Source organism: Centruroides sculpturatus, unplaced genomic scaffold (assembly GCF_000671375.1).
Source record: "Centruroides sculpturatus isolate CEXI.00-Female unplaced genomic scaffold, Cexi_2.0 scaffold111, whole genome shotgun sequence".
NCBI lineage: Eukaryota > Metazoa > Arthropoda > Arachnida > Scorpiones > Buthidae > Centruroides > Centruroides sculpturatus.
The window spans coordinates 541,899-569,021 of record NW_019384655.1 but is presented as its reverse complement, the minus strand read 5'-3'; the positions used below and the strand labels follow the sequence as shown (position 1 = coordinate 569,021).

General features: G+C 30.2%; 1 protein-coding gene across 1 annotated transcript; it reads left to right on the top strand.

The window, feature by feature from the left end:
* Window positions 1–2,037: 2,037 nt before the first annotated feature.
* LOC111626411 (T-box transcription factor TBX3-like) lies at window positions 2,038–25,853 on the top strand. Its single transcript, XM_023369776.1, has 6 exons — window positions 2,038–2,736; window positions 2,946–3,213; window positions 20,072–20,218; window positions 20,301–20,377; window positions 24,812–24,930; window positions 25,024–25,853. The coding sequence occupies exons 1-6, from the start codon at window positions 2,369–2,371 to the stop codon at window positions 25,575–25,577; spliced, it is 1,533 nt and encodes a 510-aa protein (XP_023225544.1). The 5' UTR covers window positions 2,038–2,368; the 3' UTR covers window positions 25,578–25,853.
* Window positions 25,854–27,123: the final 1,270 nt, after the last annotated feature.

Here is a 27,123-nt window from a genome sequence, read left to right as displayed (position 1 = left end):
TTAAAAATAAATGATATAGTATAACTTATAAGGAGTGGCCTAAAAGTCAGCTAACCGTTCGTAAAGACTGAACTCGTGTCATTTTATACTGATTTTACCAGTTTTGAGAAAGAAAAACACGTTATTCTACGCTCAATTTATGATTCTTGTTCACAAGTGTATCCCTGAAACGTACTAAACGGAATACGCAAAATACGGTTAACTGATTTTTGACCATTCCGTATATATATTTGGATTTCTTATTAACAAGTCTAAATTAATTTTTGTTGTTTCAATAAAATGTAATGTATAAATATCAATTAAGGGAGTTGTTCAGTATTCATTGGAAGCTTTTCCGGAACGTTCAAGACAATTATTTAGAAAGAAACATAAATATATAAACAATTATTAAACGAAAAATAAAAATTTTCTAAAATTTACCTACTAATTTAATTATTTAAAAAAATAAAATTTCACTAAATCCTCGAATTCTTAGAGGAAGAAGAGAGGCGAAATCGAGCAGGAACCTTTACGGAAAAGCACAACTCGTTCTAAATCATTATTCGGGCACATTTTTAAAGTAAATTTTTAATATATATTTTTTAAAATTTCAAACAGGAATCTCTTGGAGTTGAGGATTCAAGAATCCACCTCATAAACACGCACTTAAATCCACAAATTATGAAGGTTATTGCCTCCTAAAAAAACGAATTATTAACAGCAATATTTATCAAGTAATCAGATAAAATAATAATAAAAATATATAAAATTATATGTGGAGTAACATAATATAATAGGCCATTTAGTAATATAAATGTTAATATATTTAGACTATTCTAAAAGTTGACCAACCCATCTCTTGTAACGTTTATAAACCACATAAAACCGGCAATTTTTTTAAAGTTAACGCAATAAAGATTTTATCAATCTCGGCACACTCCGCGGTATATTTTAAAAATTAATGAGATAAACAGCTCCATGTTAGTGTTTAAAAAGAGGGGAAAAAAAGTAGATTTAATGAGGAAATGTTTCCGTCAATAATACTTCCATCTTAATTATCTCTCATATTTTTAAACACTTCGTTGAAAGGCATTTTTAGAATTACCTTTAGCATCGAATCTTTATCGATGGCAATCAAATTTATGCACGGTAATCAATCAATTAAGCTCAATTATCCGAAATATATCTTCCATCAAGATAGATGCTTCGACGGAAAGAACGTAAGGATACAACAGATAAGGGTTTCGTTCTACTTAAAAGGCAATGTTCTTATGATATTAAATTGATATCAAAAAGGCAATACTATGAGATTGTTTCTTGTCGTGTTATAAATTGCCCTAAATAAATAGTTTTCGATAAGAGAAGAGGAACCGTTTAGGTTTTTTCTAAGAGAAATTCAATTATTTCCGCTCGATATCTTTTAAAATTCCTTTTGTTTTCGTAAGTAAAGCGTTAAAGAATGCTCTAGATGTTTACAAGTTTACGCTCCGGGGCCAATTGCTGGGTCTAAATTTCATCCGTTTTGCAATTTCCCCAGCTTCTTAACACACTTTATCAGACGGTAAAATCGTCTTAGATTTTTGTTATATCCAGTTTATTGAATGGAAAAGAAAGTTGCTTCCAGTACAGAATTTTCGGTGTGATTTATTCGACTTAAATACAAAAATCGTGATGAGTTACTTAAAAATCTACGGCCCGACAGGTTTTTGAGTGACTAATATGAAGAAATTGGAAAATATTTCACGAAGGAAGAAAAAGAAGGGAAAAAAGCCGGATAGTTGTACTCGAGTCACGATATAGTTATATGATAATTAAATATCAAACATTGGGAAAGATAAGAAGGCGTTCGGGATTATTCTAATGGTTAAGCACATATTTATAGAGCGAGTGGCAGACAATTAGGTCGGGACGGTAACGAGTTTGCCGGAGCAAGGATAATTTATCCAAACGGGAGTTGGCAAAAACGTCAAAGAGGGAGGAATGTGTAGACACTCGCAATTTCAATGGCGCCTGTCGGACGTTACAGGCCAGCCACGGGGCGAGCGACGTGTAGAAGCACTCTCGGCCCGGGTAATCGTCGCCCACCTTCGATTATGGAAGTGGCAGATTGCGTCCCGACCGATTCGAAGGTAAGCGAGGCGAGGTGAGATGGATTGCCGATCGCTATGTGAGACGCGAAGCGCCGAAGCATTACTTAGCGTGTCGGGAGCTCAACTCGTCTGATTGGCTGGAGCCGAGCAAATAGCCAATCAACAGTGCAGCGAGTGTCAAAGGCGACAGCGACACAGCGCCTAGATTCACACGACGGGAGACGCCAGTGTCGGGACGGGGAGTCCTCATCCCACCTCACCTCTGTCCCGGAAAGTGAGGCCAGGGCGAATTGGCCTCGATGAGATTCGAACCTGCGGACTTCGGACCGGTGATGGCTTATCACCCATTCCTTCTGACTCCCTCTCGACCGGCCGATTTCAGTGTCAGCTCCCTACTGACGCAGTCGCAGTATCTTGCGCCTACTTTCAACCCCGTGCCTAGGGGATATCCTTCGTTGTTTCCCAAACTTCCGCCACCTCTACCCGGATCCACACACATCGCGCCCGAAGACATCGTAGCCCACCAGTCTCCCTACAGAACTCTCAGGACGCTGGAACCGGAAGAAGACGGCGTCCAGGACGATCCTAAAGTGACTTTAGAATCTAAGGAACTCTGGCAGCAATTTCATTCTTTCGGAACAGAAATGGTCATTACGAAATCCGGAAGGTGAGTGCGATTTTTTCGTAATTTCCATTTTTCGGTCGTCGCCGCCGGGAGGGCGTTGGCCGTGGGTGGAGTGGGTCCGTGCTTCGAAATTTCGATTGCGCCTAACATACTAAACTCGTTTCGTGCAGTCCGATCGCACTCCGACCTTTGGCCTTTTCTTATCGATGGTACCCGAGCGTTAATTTGTGATCGACAATTTCTATTTTCAGGAGAATGTTTCCAGCTTTCAAGGTCCGCGTGTCTGGACTGGATAAGAAGGCCAAGTACATTCTGTTGATGGACATCGTTGCGGCCGACGACTGCCGTTACAAATTCCACAATAGTCGGTGGGTTGTGGCGGGTAAGGCTGATCCCGAGATGCCCAAGAGGATGTACATCCATCCCGACTCGCCCGGTACAGGAGAGCAGTGGATGCAGAAAATGGTGTCTTTTCACAAACTCAAACTAACCAACAACATATCGGACAAACATGGATTTGTAAGTCCATTCTTTAAATATTTAATTAGCATAATTTAGACCATAAATTCCTACTCTGTTCTCGGCAATTCGGGCGTATTTCTATGTTAAGACAACTTTTTAAACCAGGGAAAATTTCACTAGTCTAACGTAAAGGAGCTATTGAAGTATTAAAAATAAAGATCGGAGTCAAACTATTGGATGAAGCTCAAAACTAGTCCTAGTCTCTGATTTTCTTTTCCACAAATCGCCTAGAATGCAATTTGTTCTGTGGCATTACCGTCTGCCACTTCCCACGCGCCCTTCAGACAGCAACATAATCGAATAATATTCTCATCTGTAAAAAAAAAGGAAAAATATATATTAAATTCCCTAACAATAAACAAAACGAAAATGATTTTAATTGTGGCATCATCAATCTCCTCCCTTAATTGTAATTTGGTAATTTGAACGAGAGCGTTTGCTGGCGAAAAGGCCTAACAGCTAATTGTGATAGCTAATTCTAATCGTTCCCAGGATAGAAAGCTAATCTACAAATTGGCTAATCTTTTTTTTTTTTTTTATTAACGTGACAATTATATTTTGGCTCGTAAAAGCGAAATACTTGGTGATTAATAACTGGAAAGGATATTAATTATGAGGTAGGCCTATGTAATATTTGCTTTATCTGTTAAGAAGAAACGTTAATCTTTAAAGTAGGCCAAGCAAAAGGGGTACCTTTGTGGGTCATTTAATTCAAACTTTAAAGCTCAAAGAGTTTTTAATGTATTTATGTATTGGAGCCTTATGAGGCCTTATTACAAACCCCTACCCTTTATACTTTTTCTTATGAATTCGAAGATAAAAGGCCTCAAAGTATGAAGTCTTTTTCTGAAGTTCTCGGTAGTTCTTTAGATGTTATAACGACAATCTATCTCGAGAATTATTTTAAATCTTGTATATCTAAACAAGCTTATTCAATTTCCCTTCTTTGTCGTGAGTAGGATCTATATGTCTAGGTCTATATTGATTAAGGGATAAAGCATAAAGGAAACGTATAAAAAAAAATGTAGAAACTCCGAATTAACTGTTTGCTATTGATAGAATTGTTCAGCATGTCAGACACGTTAGCTATGTCACAGAAACAAAATAATATCCTACACGTTCATAAAAAAGACCATTTGCATTCTATTTTTATCCAAGAAAAATTTAAGTAAAATACGCCTAAATGTTAGAATTTTTTAAAAATTTATTCTATTTTTCTTCTTTTTAAATTTTATGTAAAAAACGTCGAATTTTCTTGCCATTTTTATGGCTTAAGTAAAACTGGAAATGGTCAATGGTTCCGTATATTCCTTGCTTTATTAACAAACTTATTATCTAATTTTCACTATTACAAGCTTTAAAATAGCTAAATCGAATGCTTAATTACGCTTGAAATCTTATAAAAACGGACTAAACTACAGTTCAAGTATGTGAAACTTAAATTGACTAATCAGGCTTATTAAAATGCTAGAAAAATATTTTAATAGTCACACTTGAATAATTTATTTTAACGAATATTAATGAAAATAATGATTAACAGTATAATCAATAGCAAAAAATTTAATAATATCGCATTCATTTTTAAGGGTGGCATTATATAGTCAGTGAAAATACTAATACTTTGTATAAAACTTAAAAGTTCTGTACAATTAACAATTTATTTATAGAGGATAAATAACAGCATTTAAATTACTTTTTTTAAGTTCAAAAAACTGATAATTTATTCTGCATATGTCTGTATTTTTAGTAAAATAAGTACGTTCACACAAATTAATATGTCGCTATGTTATCATCATCCATCCGTTATTTTATCCCTTAGAGACTATATTAATTTTTAATACGGTAGGCAGTGTTAAAAATTGAGTTATTTAGAAGTAGTAAGTTTATTTAAATGGTTATAAGTTCTAAGATTAAAGATTTAGCATCTAATTTACAACAGAATGCAAATATTATAATTAAAAGAATTTTCTAACATGTAGGGAAGCTGAAAATTAACCAGGAAAGATCTAAAATATCCTGAATAAATTTTAATAAGTCCTATCATTTGTTTTATTTTTAGTATTATTAGCTTAAAAATAGTTTAATTCTATTTTTTTATCGAACGTTCTTATATCGAAGGATGGCTGTGTGAATATGGATTTGTTATAAAGGCTTGCGTATATAATGTTAATGTCTATATTAATTAAATTAGATTTAGTACAAAATTAGCGTATATTTAAAATAGTTTGGCCTGTAACTCGTATGTAACAAAATCACCATTGAAATATTTACAAATGTTAGAAAAACTAGCCTTTTGCGAAATGAGATTAAACTATTTAGGAATTTTATTCAAGAAAATAAAAAGAATGATTAAAATTAAACATATTTATTGAGTATTAAACTAAAGTTATAAGCATATAAGAGTTAATTTTAATTAATTGTAATATTAATAGGAATGTTTAAAAGTAATCTTGTAAAAATCAGTCCGATTTAAATTTGAGATTTGCCATTAAAGACTTTTTTGTGGATTTAGTTCGAAAAATAATCCATGTAATTTATTTATATAACGTTTGCCTTAATGATTTTTGGCTAATGTATACGAATCTTATAAATAAATAATAACGATAATTGAATTAATAAAGAAACGAAGCCATTATAAAGAGAAAAAGATATCGCTTCCATATAAAATTTTAATTGAATGCCTCATCATTAAGAAGCAAAATCCGAAAGTACTTTAAAATGATGAGGTTTTCTATCGTTTAATTAAATAGTTTTTATAAATACCCTTTCGTTCTTTTGTTAAGGATTTTTTAAAACCGTTTCCAACCGTCAGAGCAACATTACGTGTATCTTGAACTTCAGAAATTTCGGAATTTCAACATTAAAAAATTAAAAGAAAATTTCTTTTTTAGGAACTTAAAAAGCATTATTATTGAAAAATAACACTGGATACATCAGTAAAAACGTTAACATTAATCATTTGAGGTCTGATAATACATAATATAGCGCTTAATAGTTGGAATTTATTGGTGATCCGTCACGCTTCGAGCATTTTCTTTTGGTACTTTAAAGTTGAATCCCTCGTCATCTGTTCAACGATGCGTTGTGAATTCTCGTAAATCTATGTGTAATAAGATTAAAAATAGAATAAAATATAATTTGATCTGATATGTTTTAATTCTAAATTAAACAACAAGCGCTAAATCTATGTAGGCCTATGTAAATACGAAGAGAATAGAAAGAATTTTTCTGGGTAAATTTACTACTTTTAATTAAACTATAAATTATATGTATATATATATATATATAAATATGACAAAATCTGAATAACAGTATTGATCTTTTAAAATTTTTAAAGGAAAATATAATAATAAAAAAAAGCGAAAATGCTCGAAGGAAAATGGATTTTTGTGAATTACGGAAAAACCCAACACATGATATTTTCAATTTTATATATGGACTGTTTCTATATAAATTTGAAATGTTATAGGTTTGCCCTCGTATTACATTGCCACCTTTGATGATAATATAATAATGATTAAAATGACNCAATCAGCCATGGAATCAATGAGTTCTAAAGTCTTGGCCTGTGGAATGTTGGCCAATTTTGCTTGCAAAAAATCTAAAAGTTCTCGAAGGAAAATGGATTTTTGTGAATTACGGAAAAACCCAACACATGATATTTTCAATTTTATATATGGACTGTTTCTATATAAATTTGAAATGTTATAGGTTTGCCCTCGTATTACATTGCCACCTTTGATGATAATATAATAATGATTAAAATGACTTATAATTATATAATCTAAAAGTTATTTCTGATTATATTAAACACGCTTAAGTTCAAAACTTTGATATTCAAAACTACTGCGATAGGCCGAATTCGTCGTTTATTAATATGGGAATATAGGATTTTTTAAGTAAATTTATATTGATTTGTAAACTTAATACTTTAGTAACTATCTTGTAAGCAATAGAATACTTCATTTTTATTATAATTACTGTTAAATATAAATAATTCTATCTGCTTGTTTTTCAACATGATAGATATTCCTTATATTTGACTAAAAATTTCAGATTTTTTTCCAAATTTTTCCCCAGAAGGCCCTTGATATCTTAACTATTTAGTTTGATTATTAATGCTATCATCAAATGCGATTATTTGTGTGAATAAATTGGGAAAAAACATTATAAAAAAGTTTTATCATATAACAAGCGATTAGAGAAGTATAAGTGAAGTTCGGTGTTATGGACGACTATTTCGCTAACTTAACATTTGTAGTTATCAAAAATATTGTTTAAACATGCGAAGAAAAGCTTTTTTTTTCGTTTTTTAGTTAAAAAAAGATGCTCAAAACATAAATTGTTAGTTAATATTCAGAAAAGATGAGCAAAATCTAATTGATTAGAACTCAATATAGTTCAATAATTCAATTTTTATTATTCTAGCCAAGTTTAAGAAGTGAAATTATAAGCGGTCAAAATATTATAAAATATCGAGCAAATATTTAATTTTAAAATAAATTCTGAAAGTTTATTTATATTTATACATATTTACATTTATAAATTGCTGCCCGATTCCAACAGAAATTCTTAGTAAACTTTGTAACTTCGTCACATATATAGCAAACAGATGATCATCCTTATTAGGTTAAGGACATAACCCACATCTTAAAAAATAATCTTATTTTAAAAAAATACATAAATTTTCTTAATTATTTTTTCAAAGTAATGGTCTTTTTTCTTATTATTCTGAGTATCTCGTAAATAGGTTATCTGCATTCAAAGAATAGTTAATGTACAGAGAATAACTAAGTAGATATTACTGTGAATTTGGATTGAATTTAAAATGTGTATAATCTATTCAGAGAATTTTAAATACTATTTTAAAGAAATATAGACGTTTTGCTATCTGATTTTCTATTTATAAAATTTTCCTAAATAAAGTTTAGGGAAATTTTACAAATACAAATGCGAAGTTTATCCAAAAGTCAGTTAACTATAGTAAACTAAATTATTGTTTTATTCAATTACTTTATTTCTTACAAGCTTTACTAAAACAGTTCCGTCTAAAATGTACTAGAAACACATGAGAAATGAATGTGTAAAGTTCATCTAAAGGAATGTCGTAGCTTTTTCTCTTTTAAACAAATATAGAACGTATATTTAATTAAAAATAATTTTCATTAATTTAATTAAATTATTTATTACAGAATATAATTAATATTAATGTACTCACACAAAATATTAAAAAGATTTTGTATATTTTTTTTGTTTTTGCATAACTTATTAGTGCATTAATCTCTTTCCATGACGACAGTCAACAATGTAGCCTACTGTACTGTACAAGTACACGAACCAAGGAAACTGTATAGAATATAAAATATCCTATCTTACGCATACGCATTTGTAAAATTTAAGTTGTAAAATAAATATATATTAATCTTAAAGAATGCGACAATGAAAACTGAATTGTAGAAGAACATAACCTGTGCAGTTTACTTTCGTCAATAGAAAAGTTTTTTGGGAATTATTGTTTTGATATATAAATTCTACTGTTTGTAATATAGGAAAGTACACTATAGGCCTCATCCTATATTACGTGGCATAAATCTCGACATTAGTCAAAGATTATGGATTTATTTTAACATCATTTTCACATAGAGTTAAATGTTTAAAAAAAAAAAATTTTCATAATTATAAAGCTTATATTTTTAAAATTTATTTTCTTATCTTTTGTCTGCTTCCGATACAATTTTTAGAGCAAAAATTTATGAAAAAAAAGTAAGAAAAAATCCTTCCAAATTAGGATTACTACTTCATTATCTAGAAAAAAAAATCCCATTCATTTCTATCATTATTTTGAATTATTTCAATAGAAATGAATTGTTTTCATCTCATTAGCATGAAAAAATTTCCTTCAAGTGCGATTATTTATCATAGATAACTATTATAGTTATTGTCTCTATCGATAAAATAAATTTTGATCATTTTCCTTTCGATTATATTCATTTATAAGTATATTTGCGACGGTGGGACTATAATTATAAAAATCTATTACTGTATTCCTTTTATTGTCAACATGATTACATTTTTCTCCTTAATGTTAAAAATATAGGCCTATTATTGTTTGTTAGCTACTTAATTCTCTCGGAAAGAATCGTTTCTAAATGGGAAAAATGTATAGATTTTTCTTTCAAAATTTATACAGATTTAAATCTTAAAAGCTACAATCGTGCGGATATTGTAACTTTAATAATAAATACAATGGAAACAAAAGTAATTTAATTATAAAATTTTAAAAGGATACAAATTAATTTATAATATTGTCCGATCAAAACGTAAAACCTTGAAAAAGAGTAGAAAGAAATGAAGAGGAAAAAAAAAGATCCTTCTAGGTAACGGACAGAGCCATTAAAGATATGAATAGTGTTTAAGCTTACCTATCATTACTTGGAGTTGTTACCTAAACCTTTATGAGATAATTCAGATAAGTCACCCGGGTTAACTTTTTTGACCGTTTGTGAACAGAATGGACCTAGCAAACCGCATCCAAGAGCTTTTCTGCCTAAGGCAATTCAGGAAGTTAGACCCACTGCTTGTCCATCTGTTGATCTTCTGCTGGGTGATTAGTTCTTGAAATATTGATGTCTTTCCCCGTCTAAACAGTGGATTACAAACTGCCGAAGAAGAAAAAAGAACAAAGAAAACAGAAACAACAAAAACCAATGTTTGTTAAAAACTAACTTTTCGCGAATTGAAAAGTTTCTCCATAACTTTAGAAAGTAAACAAATTTCTTTTTTCCCCTTTCTTTGACTTTTATTTCTTACATAATTTAAATGACATCAACTTTTAAAAGCAAATTAAGGAAATTATATTCTACTTTAATTTAATTAGTTATATTTAAATAAAAGTAAATTTATATTATAATAATTTTAAAATTTAAATCGATGAATAATATAATATTTTAATATATATTTTATTAAATTTAATATTCATTCAAAGAAATTTAATAAAATTTTCATCAGAAAACAAGTGATTTTTTTTTATAATCAACAAAAGTTTAACATAGAATCAATATTTGTATTATAAATATTTATTAAATTAATTTATAAAAACAAGAATCTAGTTATGATCATTCTTGAGTCTAGTATGCAGGTTTTATATGGATGAATAGGCAAATACAGCAAACTTGTTTATATAGTGAAATGTATCTCTTAATAATAAAAATATAGATCCATAAAGCTCCAAGAATACAAATAGTAAACCTTTATGTAGAAAAATATAGGCTCAGCTGAAGGATTAATAAATTTTAAATTCTAAAATATAATAAACAGATCATTCCATAAAAATGTTGAGATTTGTTCTTAAGAAATAGGCATATAACTTTATTTAAGCTCAATTAACACAATAATTATGCTTAAATTATTATAAAATAAAATTTGATAACTATTAAAATAAGTATTTTTATTCTTTAAATTATAATATTCACATTAGATGTTACTTATAAATGATTTACTTGTTTTAAATCTGTTGTTTTTCTCAAATATGATTAATAAATTTAAATTTTAAAATATTTTAACTAAATTAAGAAAAAAAATTTAAAAATTTAATTAAGATTTTTATAATCAAATTAAATTAAATTCTGTAAACATAAAAATCAACCTAACGTTTCTATAGTTTACAAGCGCATACATATTATCAATAACTTAATGCTTACATATAATTTAATAAATATTAATTTTTTATAGATTATTTACTCTATTTTTACTAAAAATTAGGAAAAAATATAAAAAATATCTAAATTATCAATAACTTTTTAAAATAATTTTATATTATTCACAATTAATTGAATAATTATAGAATGTTTAATTTGTTAAATCTAAGCTTCATAGTAAAATATATCAGGCCTATTGTCTCTTATGAATTTTGCTAAAGGCCTAGAATTAAATGATTATTATTATTAAGATATTCACATTGAAATGAGATTATATAGGCATATAACACGTATAATAGGCCTATATCGAATTTTTATATTACTTATAAACAGAATAAAATCTCAGAATTAAAGCGATAGTCTGACAAGAAAATTAACGTCACTAATTTAATAGACTTAATCACTTACCAATGAATAAATGACTTTATGATCAGAATTTAAATGGATTAAGTAAACGTATTTTCTAATATTTATCACATTCGTTTTACATAAATAAATAATAAATATTAGTTTAAAAATCGATTAACAAATTCTGAAAGTCTTCTGGCATTTAGAAATGCAAAATGAGATATCAGAATCATATTTTAATATGGATTATATTTTCTGAATATAAATACATTTTAAAAAATAATCAAAATAGATAGAATTAATTTAGATAAAATTTCATTACGTTTACATTTGATTGAAGCTAAACAAACTATTTTTTTTTAAATCAAAGTGAACCAATGAATATAAAATTAATTTTTTAATTAATATAGAAAACTAAATTTAAATAAACAAATAATAAGTTAAAAATGTTGACTGAAATTCTCATTTAGTTTGAATGAAAATTCCCGAAAGTTATCACTGAACTTTTTAAATTAGTTCTAAATGTAATTTACTTATGATTCGAATTAAAATGGAGGGAAATTTGCAGGATAATCACAAATTGAGAACGGATAATGTTTCCAATTTATCAATGTGGATGAAACTGTTAAGTTATAACTTAATAGTCTCATCCATTATATATATTTTTAACAAAGATGAATGAATAATAGTAACACGTACAGAAATCATTCTAGGTTCATATTATTCAAGCTAATCTTGCTTTGATTTATAAATAGTAGTAATATTAAGTTATCCATAAAGTATTAAAAATTCTATGTAATTTTTATTACTTTGTATTCTTCGCGTCTATGTAAGCACTAAGCGGGGTTCTTTCTATGGAGAATTTTGCCTTCTAATAATTTTTCAATTTATTCGGGGTCGTTGTTAACTGGAAGTGGATTCTTGTTTGCCATTATGCATTACCTTGTAAACTTTAAATTATATATATGCTATATTCTGTTAGGCATACTTTGTATATACTTTCAACTTAAATTCTTTGCACAGTATATAGAATTTAAATATAAGTATTTACAATGTATTGTAATTTTAGAGTTTAATAAGTGGTCCTGTTATTTAATTGTGTAAACACAATAGAAACACGTGTGTATATACTAAATTAATTGTTTTCTAATGAGGAATTTATTCATTTGGATGTGAAAATTGAATATAATTACAATTAAAGTTGGAAACAAGCCGAAAATCTGTAATAATCGACAACATTAATTCCCTACGTTTTTAACAAGAAGCTTTTGCTTAAATTTTCGGCGTTTTTAACGATAAATTTGTTTTTATGTTCAATTACTATCTTAACTTTAAAAAAAAAACTACAAGAATTAGCAAATTCATAATTAAATTTTCTAAAAATTTCCACACTTTTGGAACTGCCATTTGTCTGTTTCGCTTACATCAATTAATTAAAGACGCTCCCTCGTAAATAAAAAAAATACATTCATCGTATTTTAATATATTAATATATTTTTTGAATTTATCATCTTAATTTTGCGTGAAATTAAACTAAATTTGGTTTGGAATTCGAAGGAGAAAATAAGTAAATAAATAAAATCCCATCGAAAATTTCAATATATGGTGAGAGCATAAACAAGGATGATGATGACGACGCAGGCCGCCCCCTGGTGGGCGGAGATTGCGGCCGTTTTCATTCGTCGCTGAATGGACCACACAACGTCACGAATTAGTTGGAGTTATTGAAGCTGTAGAATGATTTGCTTCCCTCTTCAGTAATGCCCGATTGAGTTTTTTCATTAAAAAATAAATGTTTTTTTTTACTAGTTTTCTTTCTTTATCTTCTTTAACCGAGTAAAATATTCGCGCTCTGCTTTATTTAGTAAATAATAATAAAAAAAATATATAATAATCTACGAAGCATGAAGATTGCAGTCATTTTTTCTTTACATAATTCGAAAGAGTAATATCGCGCTTAAAATTAAAAATTCTACAATTTAGGTATAAGATTTCTTACATAAGTTTAAATACTAGTAAATAAATATGCTGATTCTTACTCAATGCTTAAAATTATGTAGATTCTTACGCGGTTTCCTCGAAACTTTGGATTAAAGTTTTAACTAAAGAGTCTCAAATTCTTCATGTAACTTCGTGTAACTGTTTTATGCAACTCCTTATTTTGCTTTTTATTCAAAGATTATTATGACTAAGGAACCGCAACTCATTACTTCCATGTAACTTCATATAAACAAAATTTTAAACCGATTTACAAAGATTAGTTTACTGTGACTATAATCTATTAACAGGACTTATTACACCGACGAAAAGGAGAGATTGAACTAGTCTATTGTTTTAATGATAAACTTTATTTTGCATCAGAAAGTTTAAAAACTGATAGACTAGCTCAATCTCTGTTTTTTCATCCAGACATTATATCAGTGTAATAAGTCCTATTAATAGATTATAGTCACAGTAAACTAACAATTTATTAATAAATAATATTCAACGATAAAGGACAAGAAGCATTAATTAATAATCAATTTATAAAGTATTTTACGTATCACTCTATATAAAAAAATATTTCCACAGCTTCTATAGAATGATAAAAAATTTTATTCTACCCAAATTATAACTTGCAATTAATCATATTTTCAATAAATATATATAAATTTTAGTCATATTTTTTGTAGAAAATATGATTAATTGTTTTTTAGTATCATTAACTGTAGAAAATATGATTAAGTTACAGAGCAGACATATTTTTTAAAGCATTTTTTAAACAAAAAAATAAATGGCTAAAAATTGTAAAATAAATTTTTTAAATTTAATATTCAGCGAATGTAAAAATTATAATATACTATTAGGGCTTAAGATCATAAAAGATGATCCATGCATTAATAACTTATATTCAAAGTTGGATTTATAAGTAAGCAGAATAAGCTACGGATTAGGGACACATGCCACAAAGGGCCTCGCCCCGTCTACAAAAAAGCATTAATATGTATTAGCTATTATTATTTAATAGAAAATATAGGGCCTGTTGTATATAATAGGTCAGACCACAGAATGTTTATATCTAAATAAAGCTGTTTTTGTACCGTTAATTTTAAGAAGAAACATTCTAAACTTTGATTTAAAACAAATATATATTTTTTAATTATGGAAATTTAAATAATGATTTATATATTAAACTGAATAACAATAGAATAAATGGATAAAATAATTAAGGAAAATATCCAAAATATCGATTTAGTATAAATTACGTGATTAAGTAGAAAGAAATTGAGAGTTAGACAGGAAAATTGCTTTACCCCTATGAGAACATCGCACCTTTCTGTAAAACAGTAGCGTAACTAGGGAAAAGGCCCGGGCCTTCTCCTTGGTTACGCTACCTTTTATAAATAAATAAATGAAGAAACAAACCAAATAAGTACAGGAAAAGATTTTAATGTGACAAACGCACTTACATACGTATGTACTGTACTGTACAATATATAAGAGTTTATTCTTCATTCACAGTCGGTGAATGTAGGTTTGCACGTTCTAATTCGGGCCCCGAAATATCGATTCTGGTTGCGTTATTGCTATAAAATTATCGTATCTAAGAATGTGGATTCAGATCTTTATTTGAATTTATGAATATATGCTTTACTTAATATAAGCTTCGTTTGGTTGAAATAGTACACATATTTACGTCATTTTCACGTCACTTTTAAAACTTGTTCATTGTAAAACTGAAGAGATGAGGTCAAATTGACGTTAAAGTGTATACTTTAGCGAACATGACCATGCTTTCGTTTGTTAATAAACGATAATTTTATAGGCTTATAGATAAAAATAATTAACTTTATTGTTTCAAATTAATTTATTAAAGTTTAAAACCAAGAAATTTTCCAAATTTAGATCAATTCTGTATATAAATTACAAAATAAAAACCGTTAAAGAAAAGTTATAAATTTTCATTTATTATTGATTTCTTTTACTCTTCCCGCCCTGTGAGCACTAAGCCGGCCTCTTTTTTCGTACCCATCTTGGGTTCGTCCAGGCCCATAATGGGGGCGACTAGGTAGCGAGGAACGGGCCTTATGTATCCAGGACAGATTTTCGATGGAAGATTAAGAACTCCGTGGCTTCTGGGTAAAGGAGATTGAAGGCCCTTCTACATAATTTTACATCATAAGCTAATAGCGTTTAAATGTAGCTATAGAATTATTTTAAAATTATTATATACAATTGCAACTGTAAAATTTTTTTGTTTTTTTTTCAATTTCGGGGCCTCCGAAACCTACTAAGCACGCGAGTCACATGTCTAGTGGGTAATCAGGCAATGCAGACCGCCCATGAGAAATTCCTGAGGAGTTGCTCGCCCGGATTCGATTCCGGATCCCCAGAGCATTTGAGTTTATCTTGATATAAACATTTAAATACTTTAAAAAATTCTACAATAATTTTTATAAAATTTATAATGAAAATAATAAAAATATTCAAAGATTCGATTTGATTTTATATCCGAAAACTAAAAGGAATCATTCTCCCTCAAGCCAAACTGAATTTCATTTCTTTATGGATCCATTCGGTTCTTACAGTTTTATTAAAACTTTGTTTATTATTAAACATCGCTTACGCCGGCACTTTTAATGTAAAGAAGTGAAAAAATAAGAATTTTTAAGTAAAAATATAAATTTTTATTCGCCTTCATCTCTTATTTGACAGAAATCCTCAATGGACTGACTCTATGGTAGTCTCTTTACTTATTTATAAAAATAAAAGAAAACAAAAATATATGGTTTTAGTTATATACGGATTTATTTTCTTAATTTATTATTATTACATATTGTTTATTTTTTAATATATATAATGTTATATAAACCTATAAATGTTTAATTTCAATATATTTTTGAACGCTTTTAAAACTTTCAAGTATTGTATATATATATAGAAATGAAATATTAATCCATATATTAAACTAAAATTTCTGTTTTCAGTTAGAAAAAAAAATAAATAGGGGAAAAAATAGAAGGGAAGAAGTAGACACGTAGCTTGAGGATAGCTTAGTCTAGGCTATCACTTAACTGAATTTTGCCTTAGGCTGACAAACTTCTTAGGCAATTTTATCAGAGGGATTCATCCTCTTGACTTTCTCTATAAATCTTAAGTAATTGAACGATTTTGAAATATCACTAATTGAAGAAAAAGTAAAGATTCTTTTCTTATTTTCTCTTAAAAACAATTAAAAGGTATGTTGTGATGCAGATAAATAGTAAGGATTATGTGCTTGAAAATTGGTATAATTTATAACTATTTATACAGTGGTTTAATTAAGAATGCCTTAATATAACTGTTTTATTAGCAATATATCAGTAGTGATATTAGGTAACCCGAATTAGAACGTGCAAACATACATTCATCCCGTACCACTTGTGTTGTAAATGAAGAGTAAACTCCGAAATATTGTATATACCGTAGATATTTATTTAATATTTCTTAATGTATTTATTTACAAAGATAAGAAAGTCGCAGGCCCCTGCGCCCCTCCATGGTTGCGCTACTGAACGTTGTGGATGAAAAGTAAACTCTTACAACGCGTTATTCACATTCAAATCTTTTTCCTGTACTTATTTTTTTCCCTCCATTTATTTATTTACAAAGATAAGGAGGGCCGAGGCCTCTAGGCCTCTCTGGTTAGGCTTACAGCAAGATATAGAAGAGAAAAAATTATAAGCTTACACTTCCTTAATTAGTGTAACCACATTCTCATTCTAATGGTGAACTCAATATTGACCTATGACATTTACAGGCAGAGGGGAGGGAGACAAAAATGTGACTGTATCATTAATCCTAATCTGTTAAGTCTACACATGCTTAGTTTACGGTGGAAAGCAGTGGCAGTAGTAAATCTTACCCGCTAAATAATCACGTGATACTACTCTATGAGAATTCAATTATCGGTAGTTTCTTGAATTCCTCTTCTTGACATTTATGTAAATAAGATGTCTGAAGTCTCATCCGATGCCTTCTCCATCCATCTTTTACGTCATCTATTTCTCATTCTCTTACCTTCTACTTCTTCAATACACAATCTTTTCGTCATTCCTTGAGAGATGATCCTTCCATAAATTTAAACTTTTTCCTATCGAGAATAATAGAATTTTAAATTTTAATTTTCAGATTTTGAATATATAAGATACTATTAAACTCTATTTTTATTATATTTCTATTTATATCTGGGCCTAGATTTATTATATAACTTCTCATAGTTGACGCAGTCAATTTGCATACAATTAGTTTAATCCTTAAATTTATTAGATCTGAGGAAAAAAATACAAAGAATAATTGTCAGGATGGACTTAGAATTGTGGCTTTAAACTATAACGTATAAAGGCCCTTCTCCTCTACAAAATAATGATATATGTAAAAAATGGGAGGCCCTAAGCTATAGACTTAACGCGAGGCTCTATCCGCAGCTTAGGACCTCGTGTTAAGTCGTATTTGGTAGAGGGGAAGAGCTTATTATATGTTTTAGTTTAGGGCTTTAAGTCCAGCTTTAATTGCAATCATCCTCTGCTATCCTACACTAAAAATATAATAGGATACATGTTTATTAGAGTATATAAATGCTGTGTTTATACACAATAATAAATATAACATAATATAAACTTCATAATGCCAGGCCAAGTTCTAACTTGTTTAGCTTATGTGCAAATCAGGCCCTCTGAGTGTCTCGGTCGAGAAAATGCCCCTTTCATTTTAAAGATTGCAAATTGCTGGTATAAAAATCATTTTATAGGTCTTATGCATCTTTAATTATAGTTACATTGTTTAAAATTAGCATTTATTTGGTATTATATACGTTATTTTATTTGTAATTATATATAAAATAACATGGCATTTCACTGATCAATCAATGATTGTAGATGTTACTAAAGCATCGAAATTGATCCGCGAATCGTGAAATATTGGAATTAATTCAATAACAAAAGATTAATTTTAGGTTTTATAAAGTAAAATCTGAAATTGTTTGTATTTTATGAAATTAATATGTACAGCACTTAAATGTATTAAACTTTAATATTGTAAGTAAAGCTCTGATACGGCTTGGTGTGTCATAATTTTAACATTATTAATGAAAAATGGCTTCGAAAATATTGGAATTTTGAAGAATTCCATATTCAATGAAATGAAATTGTTTTAATTTCAACATTTTCGATAAAAATATGAACATTTTATAAATGAATTCTGTACGATTTATTGAATCAGTAACTATAAAATTCCAAAAACTTCGCGCCTGACCAAGTGTTTTCCGGATTTTCTTTACGTCTGACTGCTAAATAGGAGCCCCATAGAAAGGCCTCCCGGGAGGCGCCCCACTTTGCAGATCACCCGTATGTAAACTACGTTGCCTTATCCCACCAATTTAATATACAATCCAATCTTTCTTCCTTTGTGATTTTTAAAAACTTTGTTTTAATTCAATTATTCATTTAAATTATCGTTAAGACTCTGTTAATTATATTCCGCATAAAATTATTCACAAATAATAAGTAAACTCTTAGGAAAATATAGCCGTATCAATGATGATTGACAAGTTGATCGAATGAGAAAGCGTACAGTCGAACCTCTAATAACGGCCACCTCTAAACAGCGGTTACTTTTTCAAGAACGTTTTTTTTGAAATGCATACAGAATAACCTCCGAACAACGGCCATTTTATAAGAAACGCATTTTTTTAAATGCATACAAAATTAACTTATCAGCAACGGCCATTTTTTAATGTTTTCATCTGTGGCCGTTGTTTAGAGGTTTAACTGTGCAAAAAATACAAATCTCTTTTTACAAGCTCGTCTCATAAAATCCCTTAGAATTGAGAATATTAAGGTGGACTAAAAGTAAGTTAATCACTATAAAAATTAAATTTCTTTTATTCAGACACTATTTTTTAAAAAGTTTATAAAAATTATCAAAAATTCTTGCTTAATACACAAATTACAATGACTTAAATTGCAACTTCTTAAAGTATTTTAGAATGCACACGAAATAAAATGCGGTTAATTGTTTTTTGGGCTACCATATAGTTAATTGTATATGAAAAGGGAATTTAATTCAAGTTATGCAGCTATAGTTACGAATCAATCAACTAGTGAAGCTGGAGTGACTCGTAACCTATAGGGACTAGCTACTGATTACACCTGAAGATATGTTATGCTACTGTCATAGCCGGATTTGCACTTAAACTAAGGGCCTCGATTTACGAGTATACCATAGGGCCTCAAATTTTTAACGTATCACTTGGTGGAGGAGAAGGGCCTGTTATATATCATAGTTTAGGGCCACAACAAATCTAAGTCCAGCCCTAGCTACTGGACTAATATATCTATAGCTTCAGACAGTTAATTTATCTCAAATTTAGAGCCATCGAGGGAGAGTTGGAAATTTTTCTCCGTAGTGGTTCTACCCCCATAAATTAAATGTTATTTTTACTAACAATAAACAAAATCCTTAAGGCTGGTATTTAATAAAGAAACATTTTACATATTTCATTCGTTCAAAAAACAAGAAAAAGGGTCCGCTAAGGAGTAAAAAGGACCCGCATTTTCCCCGGGCTCCATACTAACCTTTCGACGCCCTGCTAGAGTTTAATTCTTCCTAAACTGAGCTTAATTCTTAGAAGAGCGACATCCTCCATTGGCCATATGAGTCGTTGAAAAGGTTTCATCTTCCATTGGCATTTCTACGATTCGTATGGCTTTATTTCTCGAAGAATAATTGAAAAGTTATACTAGATCTTTAGAATTTTATTCTGTTTCTAAGAAATGCTGTTTTTCTTACAGACAATCCTCAATTCGATGCACAAATACCAACCACGGTTTCATCTAGTTCGAGCCAACGATATTTTAAAGTTACCCTACAGCACTTTCAGGACTTACGTCTTTAAAGAAACAGTGTTTATAGCAGTTACGGCTTACCAAAACGAAAAAGTAAAATATATTTATTTATTTATTTCTTTATTCTTTAATTTTATATAAATTTATTTGTAAAATTTATATATTTTTTTTGTAGATTACTCAATTAAAAATCGATAATAATCCATTTGCCAAAGGTTTCAGAGATACGGGAGCAGGAAAGAGAGAAAAGAAGTAAGTTTATTCTTATAGTTTAGAACCTATTTTTTTTAAATTTAAGCTTATTTAACTGAAAAAGAAGGGCCTCTAGTTTAAATACGACTATGTCTTTATGGTAATTAGAAGTGGGCATTGTGATACACGTAGGGCTGAATTTGAGCATAAGCTGTAACTTAGTGCCTCGCATTATGAATCTATACACATGTTTGCACGTCTCATTATTTGATGGAAGGGCCCGTTACGTGTTATAGTTTAGGGCCACAACAAGTCTAAATCCAGCTTTGTTTACAGAGGACGAAGCAGCTAAATCTGAATTTTTCGTTTTTCTTAAGCCTTTAAATTACTGTATTCTATAACGATGAACCAAGGCACGATTTGGGCATATGCTAAAGAACCTCAGACGACATTCTGAAACTTGCCGAATCGTTTTTTTAGGGCCGAATTTATATTTAAATTGAATAAATTTAGGACCCAGATTTAGTTTAGAGCTAAGCTGTAGGCATATAACTTAAGGCCCCAATTAATCGATATAGCTTTCTGAGTAACTACAGCTTAAGGCCTCTAATTTTGGAATTTTTTAGAACGAAAATTATCAATCATTTTATACATTGTTTAATAATGAAAAATTAAGTTAAAAATATTTTAAATCATTTGTTTATTTATTATATTTTAATTATTTTATCTACAGAAACTCGCAAATTCTGAGTTAAGAAGCTTATCAAAAGTTGCGTTTGAGGCCCTTTTTTCGCGTCAAACAAGGCAATTTCCGTTATAAACGAATAATTTTTATTTTGCATTTTTAAATTATAAAAAGTATATTTTATATAATTTAATTAATTTAGATATTATGATGTAAATATAAAAATTTGAATTTTCTGCGGCCGATTGTTAACGTCGTTCTAAGTGTACAACAATTTATAAATTTACTACAGCCAAACATCGATATAGCGTCAGCATTAAATCGAAAATGGCGCTATATAACTGAAGGGCCTCGAACAATAAGGATTATATAAAACAATGAGGCTTAGGCATAAGCTGAAATTTGAGTTTGAAGTCACGTAATTTGATGGCACATTGCAATGAAAAATCGTACCTTTGGTAAGAGTGGCGCTATATAGGAAGTCGTTATATTGAGGTTCGACTGTAATGAAGTGAAACATCGATGCGGAATGCATTGAATGTAGGATTAGACATCAAAACATTGAGTTTGTATGATAAAAATATGTAAAATTTTTATAAATTTAATATATTTTTATTATCTTTATGGATTTTGAATGGAAAAAATTGCAAAATTTCTACAAGTTAATTGGTTAAACCTTTCAAAAAAGCGAATTTTCTTGCTTATAAAGCACTCGTCACCTCTTACATAGAAGCATCGACAATTTATGTAAGAGAAATTAGGCACGAACGGGATTTTTTTATGAGATTTATGTATCAGAAGAACGATCTAAATAAATAATTAAACTTCATTCAATATTTATGTCAACGTCGTATGAATTTTTAGGAAAAATAAACAGTTTTTAAATATATTATCAGGCCTTCAGGCCCTGAATATATTAATCAAAAAACGTACAAAGATTGATGTCCATTTTTCGGGGAAGTGCACCATCGACTTACAACATACGAGTATTAATGCTTTAATATAAGAATTAAAACGAAATTTCTGACAATTATAATAAACACCCCGTTATAACGCCGAATTCAATTATAATAGAGAAATTAAGATTTATATTTAATAATATTATGTAATATCGACTTAATGTAGAGATAGGTGATGAGCTCTCGGACTCTCATTCTTTATTCGTTAAAACGAGGGATTTTTCAACTCGATTTTATGTTTGTTGGGTTTTAAACTAAAAATTATTCTTATACAATATAAAATTATACAAAAAGATAATTTAATATCGACTGTAAGTAGTGGGGGTGGAGATACGTGATGCGATCTCAATACCCTTTTTATTCGTTAAAACGAGGGATTTTACAACACGATAGGAGAGATTTTCCTTTGCTCTTTGATTTTAACATATAGGAATTATCTATATACAGCATAAAATTATCGAAAAGGATAATTTAATTCAGACAGTAAAGAGGAAAAGTTTTCAGATTCTCGTTTGTTTTCTCGACTGGCTTGAACAATCGATAAACTTCATTTTCAAAACCCCCGCATACATTTATCGAAATATTAAAGATTCAACGATCATCAGAGAGATATACTTTTGCGTTTTCGGCGGGAAAATGATCGTCTGTGTCGGTGGAAGAAGCGCTCAACTACACAAAGTACATCGACGAACGAGTTGCTCCATTGATTGCAAAGATGAATAATTTGTGGACCTCGATGTCGCATAAATAATGGGTTAGCTTTGGGATGAATTTGTTTGCCAACTTCTGTCATTTCCAGTGCGAAACATAATAGATTTCATCTTCTTTACTTCGCCATTTTTGTCGTTTTTTTTCCTGGCGAAGATTTCATTGTTAAAAATTCGGGATGCATCGTTTATTAATTACGTTTTTACGTTAATTTAGAGTAGATCTTTACTTAAAATCTTTAAATTTAACTAATTAAGATGGTAAATATTCTGTTTAATAGGCGTTTAAATCGGTGCGAAACATTTCCGCCATTTTTTTTTATAGTTTCTTGTGCGGATCTCGTGTTTTGGCATGTCTTAAAAATCATGTTTTCTTTGGTTTAAAGATTATTTTTGCTTAGTAACACAGAATTTAATTAATTAAGGTGATAAATATTCTCTTAAATAAGATTTTTAAAGCTTCACTTTTAAGTGCGAAGATGCATCTTTATTTCGCCATTTTTGTTGTGCAGATTTCATGTTTTGAATCGTTTGTTTAAAGGATTATTTGTGCTTAAAAACTTCAAATTTAATTAATTAATAGTGTTAAGATGAAATTTTAAGAGTTTAGATCACTTCTAAGCGTCATTTTCGGCGCGAAACAAAATATTTCATCTTTACTCCGCCATTTACAGAATTGGTTGGTAGTTTCTCACGTTTAAAGCACTCTAGATCACATTTTTTTCAACGAATTTCTTCAATTAAAAACGAAATTATGTGGAAAATTAATATTTTAAATTTAAATTTGAAAAAATTATTATTTTTTAATTATTAAATCTATCATTAGATGGCGGCCTAACCACTTACCTCTAGCCAAATTGCTTTATTTCTAATTATTAAATTAGCCTTAATATCGCCAATAAATAATCTGGCGGAAGGTTTGGTGTAATAATAATTGAATCGGGTCGTTGTATATAATAATATTATAAAGAAAAATAAGAAGAAAAATATTTTTAGACTAGAATCATTTCGTAAGGGCTCACTTTAAAGCCCATTTCCCTATTTTAATCACATATTGGGCTTATCTAGTATCCGCATCCCCAACAGATCAAGCCCTGGATCACCGCTCCTATCTACATTTTATGTCCTGTTTATGACGTTTCCTTAATGATAACTTGTACATCTCTTAAGGACAAAGTCGTGAAGTTGAGAGCTCTCAATCGTTACTAGAAAATTGTTTTTCATTCAGTGAAAAGTTGTTTTATTTTTTTTTTCAAAAAAAGAAAGATTACTATTCCGAGTAGCTGTTAAATGTCACTATATGGAGAGGAGTTTGTTTCCAGTTTCTGAAATCTACTTCAAGATGTTTCTTTACCCCGAAGGGTCGTCGATCAGGACGATAACCAACGTATTAAAGAAGCTCGTCTGCTATTTATTACCCCAATCACCTAGTCGATGACGTCGATAGATTGGACGATAAACAACCAACACCTGCCTCGACCCGAAAAAATCTTAGTTTAAAGTCAGAACATCATTAGATTGCACTTTTGCACTTTTAACCTCGAATTTACCTGATAAAATTTTAAAATTTCACTTCTTAAACGTTAAAAATATAAACAGAAAGCCGTCGACACGCTCCATTTACTGCTTTTAAATAAATTTCGTCTATCAAAACTGTTGATATTTTACATTTCGAGTGCGGGTTATACACAGAAAAACAAAGATTACTTCGCGTTTCTTTTCATTAAATTCGCGTTTAGGCTTCGGAACATAATTCTTCTTCTTTTTAATCTGAAAGCGCCTATCTTCATATATATATAAATATATATCTCCAGCTTAAACAGTAGAGAGACCAATCACATTGCGGTGGTGGCATTCCTCTCTCAAGCTATTAGAGTGCTCGGGAAAAAAAGTCCAATAAATCGAGTTGATAGGGCACTAAATTAGATTCCATACACGCCGAGAATCAGTCAAAAGAAAAGTTTGTAGTACAGAGATGGCAACTGCGCCATGATCGATAGATTAGCAAAATCACGCTATCGTTCTAGGCGTTGAATGACATGGAAGGACAGCTTTCTGCCATCTGTTTAAGCTTAGTCATAATACTTTGTTGAATACTAAAGGGGTTAATTCTGTGCTTAAGAGTCAGTTTATTTATTCTCAGGCGCCAAATGTTGAGTCAACAACAGATATCGACGAAGCAAGACCCCAGGAAGGAGTACAGTGATGACGAAGACAGATTGGATCTTGTGGTCGATATAGCTGAAAATACTAATAGAACAGGTGGTTTTTGCAATTATATCGTATCAGAAGTATGGATAATTAAAGACCCCACCTCTGATAATGTATAACTTTATTTTTTTATATTTTTTCCAGATAACGGAGGAGACGCGGAGACTCGTCAGAGTCCTCAACCCACCGACAAACCCCAGTCACCTCTTCAAGTCAGCAGGGATCCTAAACTACAACTGATGAATCCCTTGATGAGACAGTCGTATATCTATCCACCGTCTTTCTACAACGGTCACTTCTTGCAGGGGGCGCCGTTTTTTAATCCGAATTCCACACCGCTCACCTACAACATGAGTCAGAACTTTCTCCTAAACCCACATTTAGGACTTCCATCTAGTCATCCATTTCTTGCTCATACTACAGACTACATAGAACCTTCGGATACAAGTGGGGCCCTATTAACGTCCAGATTAAAGCAGTCGCGTTTCTTCCCTTATGCTCTTCCTCTCGGTTTTCCATCACCCCCGGTCCATCCCTGCTCACATCCTATTGTCAAGTGTGTAGGATCGCCAGCTTCGGATGGGGATAGCTCGGAGAGTTTACTGTCAACCACAGTGTCCAGCGAACTTAAGAACATCGAGAACATGTTGAACGGTCTTGAAAAACAACCCGAAACCGAAACGCTACCCGATAAATAGTGTCAATGTGTTCATGCCATGCTCAAAAAAAAATCCTTTACCTTGCCGCTGTAGCCTAGCATCCTAGATAACGTTGTCGTGTCCGTGACGTGACTGTAGTGTTACGTAGGGATTTCGTGACGCGTCACCCATCTTGTGTAGAATTTTTTGATAGTAGATGGGGCCTACAGCCATACTGTGTACATTATGTGGTTGTGTTTTGTGTGTTTTATTAGTGGTATTTATTGATGTAAAATATTGTTGTTAAGAAGTTTTTCGGTAATAAAGTTTTTACAAACCGCACTTGTATTTTTTCTTGTGTTTTTTTTTGTATTAGCTCTCGGACTCTCATTCTTTATTCGTTAAAACGAGGGATTTTTCAACTCGATTTTATGTTTGTTGGGTTTTAAACTAAAAATTATTCTTATACAATATAAAATTATACAAAAAGATAATTTAATATCGACTGTAAGTAGTGGGGGTGGAGATACGTGATGCGATCTCAATACCCTTTTTATTCGTTAAAACGAGGGATTTTACAACACGATAGGAGAGATTTTCCTTTGCTCTTTGATTTTAACATATAGGAATTATCTATATACAGCATAAAATTATCGAAAAGGATAATTTAATTCAGACAGTAAAGAGGAAAAGTTTTCAGATTCTCGTTTGTTTTCTCGACTGGCTTGAACAATCGATAAACTTCATTTTCAAAACCCCCGCATACATTTATCGAAATATTAAAGATTCAACGATCATCAGAGAGATATACTTTTGCGTTTTCGGCGGGAAAATGATCGTCTGTGTCGGTGGAAGAAGCGCTCAACTACACAAAGTACATCGACGAACGAGTTGCTCCATTGATTGCAAAGATGAATAATTTGTGGACCTCGATGTCGCATAAATAATGGGTTAGCTTTGGGATGAATTTGTTTGCCAACTTCTGTCATTTCCAGTGCGAAACATAATAGATTTCATCTTCTTTACTTCGCCATTTTTGTCGTTTTTTTTCCTGGCGAAGATTTCATTGTTAAAAATTCGGGATGCATCGTTTATTAATTACGTTTTTACGTTAATTTAGAGTAGATCTTTACTTAAAATCTTTAAATTTAACTAATTAAGATGGTAAATATTCTGTTTAATAGGCGTTTAAATCGGTGCGAAACATTTCCGCCATTTTTTTTTATAGTTTCTTGTGCGGATCTCGTGTTTTGGCATGTCTTAAAAATCATGTTTTCTTTGGTTTAAAGATTATTTTTGCTTAGTAACACAGAATTTAATTAATTAAGGTGATAAATATTCTCTTAAATAAGATTTTTAAAGCTTCACTTTTAAGTGCGAAGATGCATCTTTATTTCGCCATTTTTGTTGTGCAGATTTCATGTTTTGAATCGTTTGTTTAAAGGATATTTGTGCTTAAAAACTTCAAATTTAATTAATTAATAGTGTTAAGATGAAATTTTAAGAGTTTAGAATCACTTCTAAGCGTCATTTTCGGCGCGAAACAAAATATTTCATCTTTACTCCGCCATTTACAGAATTGGTTGGTAGTTTCTCACGTTTAAAG

What these genes read in the sequence shown, in the direction of transcription:
- LOC111626411 (XM_023369776.1), top strand. Translation starts at nt 2,369, where the DNA reads ATGAGATTCGAACCTGCGGACTTCGGACCGGTGATGGCTTATCACCCA. An exon ending in TATCGGACAAACATGGATTT is followed by an intron (nt 3,214 to 20,071) that starts GTAAGTCCATTC and finishes TTTTTCTTACAG; the next exon opens with ACAATCCTCAATTCGATGCA. An exon ending in GCAGGAAAGAGAGAAAAGAA is followed by an intron (nt 20,378 to 24,811) that starts GTAAGTTTATTC and finishes ATTTATTCTCAG; the next exon opens with GCGCCAAATGTTGAGTCAAC.